This window comes from Cannabis sativa, chromosome 7, assembly GCF_029168945.1.
Source record: "Cannabis sativa cultivar Pink pepper isolate KNU-18-1 chromosome 7, ASM2916894v1, whole genome shotgun sequence".
In the NCBI taxonomy this organism is placed as follows: Eukaryota; Viridiplantae; Streptophyta; class Magnoliopsida; order Rosales; family Cannabaceae; genus Cannabis; species Cannabis sativa.
In genome coordinates this window covers 8662878-8678345 of record NC_083607.1, presented here as the reverse complement: position 1 = coordinate 8678345, position 15468 = coordinate 8662878, and the positions used below count along the sequence as shown (strand labels likewise).

The 15468-nt window shown below is 29.9% G+C and overlaps 1 protein-coding gene across 2 annotated transcripts; it reads right to left on the bottom strand.

Annotated features, from left to right (window-relative positions):
• Window positions 1-3028: 3028 nt before the first annotated feature.
• On the bottom strand, window positions 3029-7816 carry LOC115698182 (protein trichome birefringence-like 13). Of its 2 annotated transcripts, none has more exons than XM_030625369.2 (7): window positions 7270-7816; window positions 7013-7190; window positions 6559-6699; window positions 5990-6110; window positions 5665-5799; window positions 5259-5510; window positions 3029-4850 (listed from the first exon to the last, which is right to left on the bottom strand). In XM_030625369.2, exons 1-7 carry the CDS (start codon window positions 7700-7702, stop codon window positions 4839-4841), a joined length of 1272 nt encoding a protein of 423 aa, XP_030481229.2. In that variant the 5' UTR covers window positions 7703-7816; the 3' UTR covers window positions 3029-4838. The 2 variants fall into 2 exon arrangements, with proteins under 2 accessions (XP_030481229.2, XP_030481227.2); XM_030625367.2 differs by having other exon boundaries at window positions 3029-3461.
• Between the last annotated feature and the right edge of the window lie 7652 nt (window positions 7817-15468).

The window sequence follows — 15468 nt, the reverse complement described above, 5'->3', positions numbered from 1 at the left end:
AGGAGAACGTGGCTAGGATTTTCAGAGGCTGAATATTTCGGGGATGGGATTCGCCTGAGCTCACGGCACAGAGCGATGAGGGTAGACCGTAGATCTGAGAAAGAGAAACAGAAAGAGAGCTAGGGCCTCCATCAACAATCTGCCAATGTTACCAGTTTGAGAAATAGACGTCCATTTGACTTGAATTTTTGCATCTTTACTTATGAAAAAATATAATATATATTGAATGACTTATTTATTCTTTCTCTGATAATGGTAGGAATGAACAAATGCATTGACTTATTTATGTGTGTCTACAAACACATATTATTGACTCTTTTACATGTGTTTACAAACACATACATATATAATTTTTTTTGAAATTTTAGATCTAAAAGATGAATGGGTCTTTTTGTTTGCCTTTTAAATTATCTTTATTTTTATAATTTTTTTATCTATTACTTCAATTGGGTGAGTAAAATTATGTTTAAGTTATAGCTTAAAATATACTGGAATATGCTTGTATATAATGTGTTTGTTAAAATGCTTGTTAGAACCAATTTAAAATTAACATACCTATTAACATATATACATATATATCATGCTAATTTGTTAAAAATATTTTAGAGTTACCATGAAAAAAAATTATTATATATGCTTGTTATTAGATCCATGTGTTTTGGGGTTGATTTCTAATTGAGTAATTTTTGTAATACAATTTGTTGATATGTAGGTGATTTGTAGTTTTTTTTAAGGGTTTTTTTTTTTTTTTTTTTTTTTTTTTTTTTTTTATGGAGATTGTATCAATATTATTTTTAAGTTGCTCTTGACTTGGGTACGTAATGTATTCATGTTTAGTTGATTTGTATATTAAATAGAGTTGTATTTTAATTATTTATTCGTTCCTATTTAGCTGTACAATTGGTAAAATATTAGATCAAATTATCCTAAATGAGTATATGTTTAATATTTTTTTTGGTACATATATTTTTAAGTTGATGTACAAGTGATTTATAGTTATTTTTAAGTTTATTTTATTTTTGAACAAAAGAAAAAGTTTGTTTTTTTTTTCTAGGTTATTATTTAGTTGTTTATTTGTTATTATTTAATTGTCCAAATAAAAAAAAATAACTTTCTATTTATTTTTTATGGATACATATATTTTTAAGTTGGTGTACACACATTTGTAGTTCCTTTTAATATATATTTTTTTTAAGATTATTGATATTTTTTCTTCGAGTTGATGCAAGTGTCAGTTTATTTAAAGTGTATATTAAAGTGAGGTTGTTTTTGAGTTGTTTTTTTTTTTTACTGTTATTAAGTTGTTTAACTAAGTTAAAAATGATTATGTATTTAGTACTTTATGGACGTGTATATTTATGAGTTGGTGTTGAAGTATTTTGTAATGAGCGAATGCTTTTAAATTTAGTTTATAAATTACAAGTATTTTTTCCTTAGAGTTGATGCAATCTGTGAAATTATTTTATGATGCTTATTTGTTTTGCATATTACAAAACAATTGTTATATAATTTTCTTTTTTTTTTTGTTATCTAATTGTGTTAAAAAAAATGAATGTCTAAACATATTTAGTTTATATAGACACATATATATATTAAGAATGTTGTTTTATTATTTTTTTTAAGATTATTTGTGTTTTTTTTAAGTTAACACAGTGTGTTGATGCTTAATAATTTTTTATATTAAAATAGAGTTGTTATCTAATTGTTTGCGTGTTGTAATTTAGTTGTTCAACCAGGTAAAAACTAACTGAGTATATGTTTCATTTTTCATAGATACATATTTCTTTGAGTTAATGCACTAGTATTTTGTAGGTTTTTTTTTTCGAGATAATTTATGTGTTGTTTTTGAATTTCTTTTGAGTTGATGAAATTTGTTGATGCCTAATTAATTTACATCTTACTATAAAGTTGTTATCTATTTATGTTAAAGTAGGGTTGTTATCAAATTATTTATTACTACATATTTTTTTGTTATATAGTCTATGTTTTAGTTTTTATGGTACATATTTTTCGAGTTTACCTACAAGTATTTTGCAGTTACTTATATTTTTCAAGTTAATTTTGGGTTTGTGTGTCTTTATATTTATGCATAATTATTTTTAAGCTGATTTTAAGTTTATGTGCCTTTTATGTATAATTATTTTTAAATTGATTTGGGTTTAAGTATATTTATTTTTATATATAATTATTTTTAAGTTAGTTTTGATTGTTTTCAAGTCGTTATTTCGTTGCTAATTAGTTGTTGCATTGAAAAAAGAAGTCTAACACGCTCAAGTGCACTTTGTCTGAAATTGACTAGTGGCAGCCACTGGCACGTTCTGACGCTGTAATATTGCGTGCGTCAGCGAACTTTGATGGTTTTGTCCCCTCACTCGCGTGTGAGCCTCACTCGCGTGTGAGCCTCACTCGCCTGCATAGTCTACTTGTGTATTTTACTTTCTCCTTTCGCAAGTGGGCTTTGTCTCCAACCGTATATTTGTAAATAAAAAACTTTGCAAATTGTATTTTGAAATCAATAAATAGTATAAATATTTATTTTCTCCTTATAATTATATTAATGTTTATTTTGAGTAGTAATAGCTTAAAATAGAAAAAATCCTTTTTTTTTGGTCAATTTATTTCGATGTTTAGAATAAACATCTTGCCAATAATAATAATAATAATAATAATAATAATAATAATAATAATAATAATAATAATAATAAATTTATTTAAAAAAAAAAGAAAAAAAAAACAAGCGGATACTAAGGAGATAAATTTATAAAAAAAAAAAAATCATTTATTATAAATGAATACATTTATACATGTGCTGCAGAAATAAAAAAAAAAATCGAAAAATCGAAAGGGAGAAATAAAATTTAAATAATAATAATAAAAAAAAATCTTTTCTTTTTTCTTAATATATTGGTAAGTGATATAACAGTATTTTAAATTAAATTTTGACTTATTTTTTTTTTTTAAAAAAAATTAATAATAACATCAACGGAAAAGAAGACAAATATAACTGTCAGAATAGATATTTGTATACAATCCTAAAAATTATATAAGAATTCATTATGTAATAAAGGTTCTTTAACCATTTTCTTGTCTCTCTTTCTCAACTACGTCAAATTTGCCAATATCCATAGTCATAGACGTTCTACCTGAAATGGATGTGCCTAACAATGGAGAGGAAGAAGAGATAATTGGTACTTCTCGTACAATGGTAAATAATAACAACAATAATAGTAATAATGGCATTCTACTCAATCTCATCGACTTCCCCACTATCACTTCTCCACCTTTCCAACAAAATAACTATCACTATAAACCACTCTCCGAGGAAGAAGAGATCAAGTTAACCACTCTCACACTCGGCTTTCCTTGTTACCATAAAGATTTTAATCCTCTTCCACAGTCGTCCTTGTCGCCATCGACCAACCAAGATTCTCATCCTTTGTATCCTTGGGCCAAGGTGCAACCTGGCAAAGTGCACAGCTTAGAATACTTGTTGGCAAATGGGATATTTGAGATCAAGGGCCAATTAAAGTGCAATGAATGTAAGCATGAGTACGAGATGAGGTTGGATTTGGTGAAAGAATTCAACAAGGTGAAGGGGTTCATCGTCATGAACAAGCACAAAATGTATGACAGAGCCCCAGCCATTTGGAAGAACCCTCCTTACCCCACATGCCCAATGTGTGAGCATCGGTACTCGGTCAGGCCTGTACTCATTGATGGCCATCATCTTAATATCGATTATTACAATTTTAACTGGCTGTTCTTGCTGTTGACTCAATTCTTGGAGAGTTGTACTCTCTATCACCTCAAGTATTTTTTAATGGTTAATCAGATTCATCGAACTGGGGCTAAGGATCGACTCCTATATCTTGCTTACTTGAATCTCTGCAAGCAACTTGACCCTTCAGGCCCTTTTGACCGTTGACCCTCTCTTGTTCATCAATTTTGTTACGTGCTTGGTTATCGGGAATATGTGTTCATTAATTCATCAAGAATATACTAGAGGTTTTTACTTAGCTTCTTGAATTTCTTGCCAAGAATAAAGTTTCTGTATATCTTTTTGGCATTTTTGTCTTTATTTTGAAACTTAATAATATGATATTAGAATTTCAGTTATTAATTGTCATGTGTGAGAATATAATATAGCTCTTCTATTTACTGCAATATCTAAACATCATATGAAAATTTATTATTCATATTATATGATACATAAGAGCTTTTAAGCATAGAAATATAAACACTTTTATTACTCTCTCTTGTCATGTGAAAATCTAATTTTATTCTAATTAATATAAGCCATTAAAGAAATGGAATTCACATACAGAATTTATATTGGTCTATTTTATAAGGATAGTGTTGCAAAGCTCTCCTAGTTATTGTGATTCATGTAAAGAGACTGGAGATTTAATATGGTGCATGACTGCATATGCTTAAAGAAGGTTAGCCAAACTTTTATCAAGGATGATGGCTATGGTGCTAGTACTAGGACATATGATTCTAGTTTTGCTAGTCTCTTTCTAAATACATAGCACAAACTGATTAGTCAATTAGTACCGGAGAAAATGTGTTGTATGAAAAGCTCATTAAAAAATCTTATTGTACAGAATTTAAATAAGTTTCTAGAAAAACTTCTAATAGAGTTAATTTGATGAAACCTTATCAAGCTATGCATACATAGCTGGCTGGTAGTCTGAATGTTTTGAATGCATCTATTATTTTCCACATTCGATATTTGGAATGCTCATCGATTCAGAACGGAGGTTGGAGAGAACCTTATCCCTTGTGGGATCAAAACCACAAGCAAATTCTCTGAATTGGCATTTAATTTTTAACTGGAGTTAAAACAGGACCTACAGAAGACAAGAAGGAATGTTGAACACAACACTCATGGTACATTTTGTCCTCAGAAATCATCCTATATAACTTATAAATAGAAAGATTTATGATATCCAAGTCGAGTTTGTTTATTTAAGTGCAATAATAATTTCAATCATTGTACCAAAAGGTCCAAAACAGGTAACTCAGATGATATGGCTGTGTGATTTGCTTACACAAAATTTTGAAGTTCAAATCTCTTAGTAAGGAAATACCGGATTTTGAACTTCAACCAGATATGCAAATTTAAGGGGCTTCATATTAAAGAAAAAACTATTTCGTATTGTTAAAGAATACTATGGTACATACATCATTGATACTTTTGAAAGATAAAAAAAAAAATCAATTAGAAAAAGAGAGAATAAAGTATTTCAATTTCTAACCTTAATATTGTTTAATTGCTTTATTAACAAGTCATTCCAAATATCAGTAATTCCTGGTAAACACCAATGCATGCAATCGACGTGTTTTTTTCCTCCGGCTGTAGATGGATGGGCATCTGCTCTGAACTCACTCAAATGTGTTATGTCTAGTATATGAAAATCAGACCTTTCAAGAGCCTTGAACAGATGCTGATTAACTAAGCGAGCCTCCACATTTGTTCCGTTATTATTCAGTGAGAAAAGTGTCTCTACCTGTAAGGAAATAAAAGAAGATTTAAAAATGGCTTGTCAAAGACCGTATGGATGAACTTATATGCAACTGTAAAAGTGATGCCGAATTCAAAATAAAAAAAAATGATTTGTCAGGACCAAGTGAATTCTAATTACAGAACATAATGACGCTCACCTGCTCTGGTAACAAAGGCTTCAGCCGAGGACAAGCACCACCCTGGTCCCAATCACCACCTTCAAAGTGTCTAGGTGATTGTGTTCGAAAGAATTTGATTGTACCGGGTCGAGTTCTATTTTCAATATATTTTACCTGACAGATGCACACTGTTTTCAGTCATTATTACACATAAAAACCGGATTGGCACATAAAGCAAGAGTTAGACCACAGACACATTATGACTAAGCGTGTTACAGAAACGCAGAAAGGCATTTCTGCAAAGTACTAACAATAACAATAACTTCACTCTTTTGTTACTAGAGACAAATGAAACAATACTAACCATGTGTTTTAAGACCATATCAAGACCTGCCTCAGGAGATACAGGAGGAATCACAGGCTGAGCCCTTTCAAAAAAAAGCATGGGAGACTTGACAGGATCAAATTTTGAAGGAGCCCACCACCTGTTAATTGCAACACTTTCCATGTCAAATAGTGATTGTAAACTACCAAAATACAGATCCAAATATAGAACCGCATAGTAAGAAATATGAATACATACAAAGTGCATTTGATACTATCATAACTCATAAGTGAGTAATTAAAGCTCATTGGCACAGGCAAAAGTGAAAGGCTGAAGAAGCAATGAACAAAGCTATCTACAAGGACAATTGTTCAGCTCTTTGGTTAGAGAAAACAATACCGCATTTTTTGAATAAATAGTTGGTGGTTTCGATTTCATGTGGGAAGCTATTATGTAAATAGCTTTGGATATATGATACAATTGTTTTAAGGAGTTCTTATTTTCACGTTTATTTAAAGATTGGGGTAATTATTCGTAATTAGATGACACATTATCATCCACTATAGTCTCTATTCTACATCAATAACAATAATAGGCCAATAAAATACCAGTGGCCCGTGTTGAAGATTAGAATGTCATGAAAGGTCAGGGCATTTTCCCATGTTCCTTCTGGAATATCAACATCAACTCTATAACCTTCTTTATACCCAAGAGACTCTAGAGCACCACCATTGGCATTAGCTGACCACCTGTGACAAATGGGAAACCAAAGCCTGTGTTCAAAATGCAAATATTTCCCTCTACAAAATTTCATTATAAAGATACAAATGGGCAAACTACACAATAGAATAAATTTAGTTCCTCATCTACCCCAACATAAGAACTGTTCAGTCTGTAAAATAACAACCTTAGCAGAGGAAACTTACCTACCATATATTATATTATGCAAACTTAGAGTGCAAACAGTACAATCAGGCAAATAATTTCTCAGTCATCCAATTCTTAATCCCACAAAACACGAAAAAATGTAGTCAAAAACGAAAACAGCGAAAGAAATCTTACCTACCATATCGAGCTAAAAGGTTAGTTCGATGATAAGCAATGGTGAGATTATATCGAAGAAATGTGAACCCGCGGTCGGCACCGGCCGGCCTCCACTTCTTGACATCATTTGAGACCCTTTTGAGAGAGCAGAAAAGGGACACAAACATATTCCTATTCAACGAATCACCGACAAACCCTGTACTGTACAAAATTTTATTCAAGTTCAGAAAAAATTGAAACTTCCCCAAAACAAAAGATTGACTCAAGCTAAGTACCAATGGCGGTGTCCCTGTACGCGTGGAGAAAGGCAGTGGGATCGAATGGCGGGAGTTCGCAATGGGCGGGTTTCCAGCGCCAGTTGATGAGATCCCGACCGTTGGATTTATTGCCGGAGATGCAATTCCAGCCCTTGAAAATCTCCTTACACGTATGGTCGTACCTCGGGGATGCCCCAACCGGGTCGCGGATCCAATTTCCATCCGAGTAGTCGCACGATTCAAGTGAAGCTCCCAGGTTAGATAAGCCGTTAGTTTTGGGGAATTGAATTGATTGATGATGAGAATGTGAAGGAATTGAAGTAGTGTTTCTTATGGAAGAGAGAAGGAGAAAGATGGAGACAAAGCAGATAATAGAAGCAAAGGGGAATAGAGGAATCTTCTTAGCTTGATTTTGTTGCAGAGACTGAGATTGAGACTGGTTCACCGCCATGGGAAGAGCTCACTCCTACTTAAGCCCCAAACTTTAGTTATCTAAGAAGTATTCTTCTCTCCTTCAACTCCAATGTTATTCTTGCTTTTTGAGTTAGTTTAATGAGATTTTTGCCTCCTATTAAATAATGGGTAAATATCATTTTGGACCCTGTGTTTTGCAAAAGTTATAGATTGGACCCTGTGTTTTGTTAAATGACAAAATGGACCCTGTATTTTCTAAAATAGTAAAAATAGGATAATGAGCTTAATTTTTGACAATTTTTTTTCTAAATACAACAAACTTGAAGACAATGCTTAATACGAACAGATACAAAAAATGTAAACAATTTTGTCATAGCACTTTTAGATCAGATTATAATTAAACTTTATTTTGACAAAAAATCAATTTAGGGTCTTATTTGTACTATTTTAGAAAATACAGGGTCCATTTTGTCATTTAACAAAACACAGGGTCCAATTGGTAACTTTTGTAAAACAGAGGGTCCAAAATGGTATTTACCCTTAAATAATTGGGGAATTAACCCATATAGACGGTTTTTTTAATTTTTTTTTTTTTAAATTTATTGTTTAGGTTTCTAAAGTGGTTGAAGCAATGGAGCTTTCCATGTTAAAGTTCGAAAAGCAAAAATCATAATTAGCCTTTGAGTTATTGCAGCAAAATAGCAGCTTTTACCCTAAAATTATTTTTTATCAGTAAAATCCAAAATTTGTGCTTAGCATCATTTGAATATTTTCACCTATTTTTGTCCGTTAATTATAAGGTTCGTTGTCCATATGTAAATAAGATATTATCCACATAAGAAGAGTGCTACTGCCAACCTCTTATTACAACCTCCTAGTCAACCTCTGCACTCGAAAACACATGTCAAGATATATTTTTTCAAATTTTTTATGGCGGTGTTCGTTAAGCTTACAACATCATCCTGTAAATTTTTGAAAAATTTTAAATAGTTTACCGTGCCAAAAATACGTTTGAAGTTTTTTGAACACGTGTAGTAAACTGCAATATCAGGAACTCTGTTTTCGGCATTGTAAACTATTCATAATTTTTTAAAATTTACAGGGATGATATTATAACTATAACGAATACCGCTATGAAAAAAAATTAAAAAAAATATTCTAACATGTAATTTCGGACGTGGAAGTTGACTAACACTCCTCATCCACATAAATACAGTATACACATAATACAATATTATTAGCCCACATAAATAAATATTTAAAAATAAAAAAAATATTTTTAAAAAATAATAAAATAAAAAAATTACATAAAAAAATACCAAACCAATTTTATTTACCAAAATACATTTACACCTTATTTTAAACATTTATACACTTTATATTTACTTTTATGTTATAAATATTAATAATTATGTGGATGTCCAAATCTTTTATTTATTACCATGAATTGTAATCAACATTCTTCTTTTCCTTACTTTCCTTTTTTCTTAGTTTTTTAATATCTCACTCTTGTATTTGTAGGGGTTCACCCCATTGGAATAAACAACTCAGAAATTCTCATTCACTTTCTCTTTCTCTCTTCATCTTCTTCTTCTTTCTTCTCATCTACTATATTATTTTATATTATTTTATAACACGTTATCAGCACGAGTCTCTGCCCAAGCTTCAAGTATGAGTCTTTGCTCAAGTCCCAATGTAAGTATTTTGTTAAAGTTCTTGAATTGTTTCAAAGTCAAAATACACTAAATATATATTTATATATATACTTATTTGACTGAAACAATTTCAAGAACCCTTTGTTTTCTTTTTTCTTTTTATCTATATATCTATATATTATATGTGTATGTATATATTTTTATATATTTATTATTGATTTCATATATATATATATTATGTTCTTATCATTCATAATATTTACAATATATGTGTGCCTATGATATGATAGAGAAAATATATATAAATTATACATATATCTAGAAGATTATGTATCATCGATAAAATATTGCATATATCCTAAAGATTATGCATCCTCGATAAAATATTGCATATATCCTAAAGATTATGCATCCTCGATAAAATATTGCATATATCCTGATGATTATGCGTCCTCAATAAAATCTTGCATATATCCTGAAGATTATGCAAACGTAATATTCATTATATAGTTAATGGATATATAATGAAAGAGATGAATACATATTTATATATAATATATGTTCTTGTATTCTTTGAGGACAATGAAAAGTAATCTAATATCGATATAGATTTTGACAAACATTTCCTGAAGTAAATGTTTTATATTTGTCAAAAAAAAAATGATTGTATTTATGTGAATACAACTAAAGAATCATTAAAAATGATTATTATTGATGCAATTTTATAGTGGGTTTTGAATACCTAAAAAGAATGTTAAGAAAATTGCATTGAAACATCAAAGTATGAGAATAACAATGAGCATGACTAATGTTATTTAAATACATGAGGCATGTATTTATTGTTTATCTTTCACTGCAGAGAATGATACGAATTGAAGTCAACTACTTTTAAAGATTCCTCGTATTAGTCATGTTATTATACATTGTTATTACTGACAATGTTGGAAATTATTGAATCTGACATATATTAAAGATTAAATTTTGCATACATCTTGGAGACTATGCAAAAAATTGTATTCATATATTCTTTGAAATATCGTAAAAGAAATTGTTGAATAATTTCTTATATTTTTATGGATGAACAAGTAATAAATTTTTAAGAAATTTATAATAATGTTCTACTTGTTCAACGTCATTCCCCGAAGTGAATGTAATGATTTTAAATAATCAATGATATTATTTACTACTCAAATATTTCCAGAAAAAAGTGGAAACAACCAAAAGATGAGATACCACACACAATCAAAGTGCATGAAATCTATATATCATGTGTGGAATTGAATAATAGTGGTCGCGTACCTATAATACAGACACACTTATAATCAAGATAAAAGTATACTTGATTATTTAATAGAATGTGAATTGTACAAACTTATTGTACATTTAAAATATTTAAATATCATTACCTAAAGAGAATGAATAGACATAAAATTCTATTTCAAAGAATATAGATTTCACATATATTGGTAATGCCAGAAGCAAATTAATATATACATATTTTATTATTTCTTGAAATCAATAGTTTCAAACTATTGTTGGTACAGGATATGTATATATAGTTACTATATAATTCAGTTTGCATATTCCCAAAAGTAGATATATAATTTACTAATATTTGTTAGTAATCCAATATAATCAAAGTAATAAAGAATCACAAAATGATTAGTTGAAAAGCTTCCTGAAGAGGTACTCTTACATACAATTGCTACTTTGAGTAGTAAAATATATTTGTATGTACCTAGATGTATAACTTTTATCTAGTTATGAAAGTAATAAGAGATGGCTTATTATATGCACTGGTTGTACATTTAAATATATAATATATCAAGTCATGATAATTAGACTGATGAATAGTCTATTAATAAATTAGATGACTTGTTAAAAAGATACCAGGAAAAATGAATGATATATTATGGTTATATCTATTTGACCATTATAACAACATGATGAAGTTGTTATGTACATTTTATATAATACACATCATTAAATTGATGATAGTGATTTCTGAAGAAATATAAAGTTTGATAAACATAATAGTGACTCCTGAAGAGTGTATATGTTTTGGAGAATAATATAATTATATTATTCGTGTATATAAAAATGAAACTTATAATGATTATGTTGTAATGAATTTACATTACCTTTGAAAGTTTCATTGAAATACAAATTATAGTGAACTTGAAGTTCATGAATTGAATTATTTTGACATGATCAATCATATGCAATAAATTGTCAAATGATTTGACTAAATTTTGTTGAAGAACCAGAAGATTCTTCTCATTGTTAATTTATAAGGCTCAAAAGAAGAATGTGCATATATTTGCACATAGAAAATATTTCAATTATATTTCTTTAACAATCTTGAGCCATTGTTATATTTTTATTGCATAGTTTCTTATCGATGTGATAAGATTATATGATCATGCATTTACAAAATGTGTAAATTTATGTATTTCTAATTATACACGTATGACTCATTCTTAGAAATGAATTAAGTTCATAAGTATTGAACTTGAAACTGAAGTTATTGAACCTGAAGTTCAATGTCATATAATATATATGAGTTTAAATAGATATTGATTCATTGTGATATATTGAAATCCCTACAGGTGTATTAATATTATTAGATATCACAATTTCTTAAAATTCTCTCGATCAGGGGGAGAGAAGCAGTTGGGATCGATGATAATTTTTGAAAAATGATCCTTGCACAAAGTATATAAGAACAATATAGTTCAAAATGATATATACCAACTGCAAATCAATATTATTCAAAGTTGAGATAGAATGAGTTGAAAACGCCTGAAGCGTAAATGAACAATGTAGAAATTATTAATAAATGTTCATTTGATTTGCCCTGAAGTTGTTAAATCTAGAGGTACTCATGGAGATACCTTAATGTTATAAAATATTAAAATGATAACCGTGATGAAAACGGTACTCGAAAAGACTCCCAAGAGAAGTTAGACATAACACATTTGATCATAATTGGATCCCTGAAGTGATTCTATATAGGTACCTATAAATGATAAACATATTTGAAAAATATGTAATTTAAAGAGATCTCTATAAGTTATGTCAATATGGGAGGAAATTATCATTTATTGAAATTTTTGTCGACAATAAATATTGAATGTTTGCATATGCAATAAACTAACATGAGATAGCAAGGATCATGGTATTAGATTTGTCGAGAATTATCGACATACATTTTGATTTTTGGCCAAAATATTATGACGCAATCCAGGCAAATTTACTCACATAAAGTGAAGTAAGACCTGTAGGGTGTGCAAATAAATATTTCTAATGAGAAATTTGCATATATGTATTTGTACATAATGAATTGTTGTACAAAGTTTGCATAGACATGAGATTGATTGAAGTAAGGCTTAAATATTGAGAAAATATAATCATGATTTGATTATAGCCTGGAATATATTTTATGAGGATTTATAAGCGTCACATAAATGTTGCAACAAAAAGATTATTTATTTGGAGCTCCTAATATAGTGAGAATTTGAAATAAGCCTTATCTAAAAATTCTAGAAGAATTTAATACATGTCTTAAGTGATATAAATTCTAAGTCGCGCGCACTATATGACAAAGATCTTTGTATGAAATAAAGACATGTAAGTAAATTATTATTTAAAAAATACCTATGGTTGTCTATGCAATATAAATACGTAAATTATACGTTGTGATAGACTCTTGAAGAGTTTTTGATTAATTGAAGAACAAACTTTTATTTCTTTTGTATTTCGAGAAATATTAATGTCACTACAACAAAATGGACTTTTTATCCCACTTTTTACATTTGAAAAAATAAAAAGTGGGATAAAAACTTTTGATCTCACTTTTACATTTGGAACCTTAAATAAAAGATAGGAACAAGGGCCTTGTTTGGCAATCGCACAAAAAAAGGTGTTGGAAAGGAAATTTTTATGCATTTGCCAAACGCAACCTTAGCATTTTAAGTGAGACTTTTTATCCCGGTTTTCACATAAAAACTGGGATAAAAAGTCCCACCCTATTTTTTTTTTATAGCTGCGCATATATAAAGAACATTTAGGTTTAGGGTTTCATTTATGTTGTGTCTTCCGCCGTTCTCTCTTTCTCCAGCTTCAAAGGCTCTCTCTCTCTCACTCCATGTTCTTTCTCTGCTGCTCTCTCTCCTTTCCATGCTCTCTCTTCCTTCGTTCTCTCTCTCTCTCTCTCTCTCTCTCTCTCTCTCTCTCTCTCTCTCTCTGTCTCTGTCTCTCTGTCTCTCTCTCTCTCTCTCTCTCTCTCTCCATGTTCTCTCTTTCGTTGCATGAAGGACCAGCTCGTCCAGCCGCCTTTCTCCAGCCACGGACGACCCAACGGAGGGCAAATCTGAGCCCCATACCCTCAAAAACCTTCAGGTATTTTTTTTTTATCTTGTTCTTATTTTTTTTTTTTTTGCTAAAACTCTGATTCTCAGTCAACATGATCTCTCTCCTTCTTTCTTTTCTTAGGTTGACAGAGTTGATCTGTGGCCATTCGTCGGTCACGGTGCTTCTAGGTTCATGGCGTTTCGTGGTGCACGAAGCTTCGTCATTGGTGGTCCTTGATGAGTTTTTTTTTGTGTTGACCATTGATGGTGTATTAATTTGTATATTTTGATATAAATATTTGGAATCTAATTGTAAAAATTATTTCAAGGAACTAATATAATTTTTTTTGGGTTTATTTTTTTTATTTTATTTTTTACTTTTAATCCCGGTTATTTCATAAAAAGTCCCCCTTTTATCCCAGTTTTTTAAAAACTTTTTATCCCCCTGGCATATATCCCGGTTTTTATTTAAGCGAAAACCGGGATAAAAGGCCTTAAAAACTGGGATTAAAAGCTTTTGTTTGTAGTAGTGTGTATAAAGTTTGTTCATTAGTATTGAAGTCCTGAAGTACTTCATATGTATCAAGAATTATAAATATATGATCATTTGATATGGAAATTAAGATCATACAACAAGACGGAACAAATATATGGTCTTGGAGTACCATCATTGTCACAAATTAAAATTTATAGTACCATTAATGTGTTATGTTCATATCTACTTGAAATTTTAAATTTTCGTATGAACAAAGTTGTGTACACACATGAATGATACAATTAGTTGGATAAAGACTAATGTTCCACGAAACCCTCATCTATAATTTAGAAGTCCATACATACTCTGGAAGAGTTATAGAAAATATATGATCAAAGATTATATATGGTGATATTTTAAAAGTGATAACAATAATCTTATGAGATATATTATCACCAAAAGAATTATGGATCATATGTGCATGAGGGGGAGACATATTCATGTTGCACTCTTTTTCTCTTAGTTCAGGTTTTGTCCCAATGGGTTTTCCTGACAAGGTTTTTAACGAGGCAACTTGCAAATAATTATGAATATGAAATATATATTGTACTCTTTTCCCTAGCTCAGATTTTGTCCCACTGGGTTTTTCTGGCAAGGTTTTTAACGAGGCAACTATAAATCATGTTAACATACTTGCATTTTATGAAGCAAGTAGAGAATGTGTGTGAGTGAGATCATTGACATAGCATATTCGGGAAACATATGGATTGCACTCAATAAAGAAGTATTAACCCAAGCAATTCTCTATGGATAATACTGCTTGCATCGTTCAACTAAAAGGAGGTACATTGAAGGAGATAGAGTTAGAACACATTTCACGAAATTCTTTTTTATACGCTTCAAGAAAATGCATATTGGTGTTCAACATATTCAATCAAGTGTCAATCTTACAAACTTATTCACAAAGTTATTACCAACATCAATATTTGAGAAGACGGCAGACAAGATCGAAATTCGTCGATTAGAAGATCTCCACAAATGCCTAAATGAGGGGGAGTTAGTTTACACTATACTCTTTTTCCTTTGATCAAGTTTTCAGCAAGATTTTTAATAAGGCAGTTATTATGGACATCCAAGGGGGAGTGTTATAAATATTAATAGTTATGTGGATGTCCAAATCTTTTATTTATTACCATGAATTGTAATCAACATTCTTCTTTTCCTTAGTTTCCCTTTTTCTTAGTTTCTTAATATCTCACTCTTGTATTTATATAAATAGGGGTTCACCCCATTGGAATAAACAACTCAGAAATTCTCATTC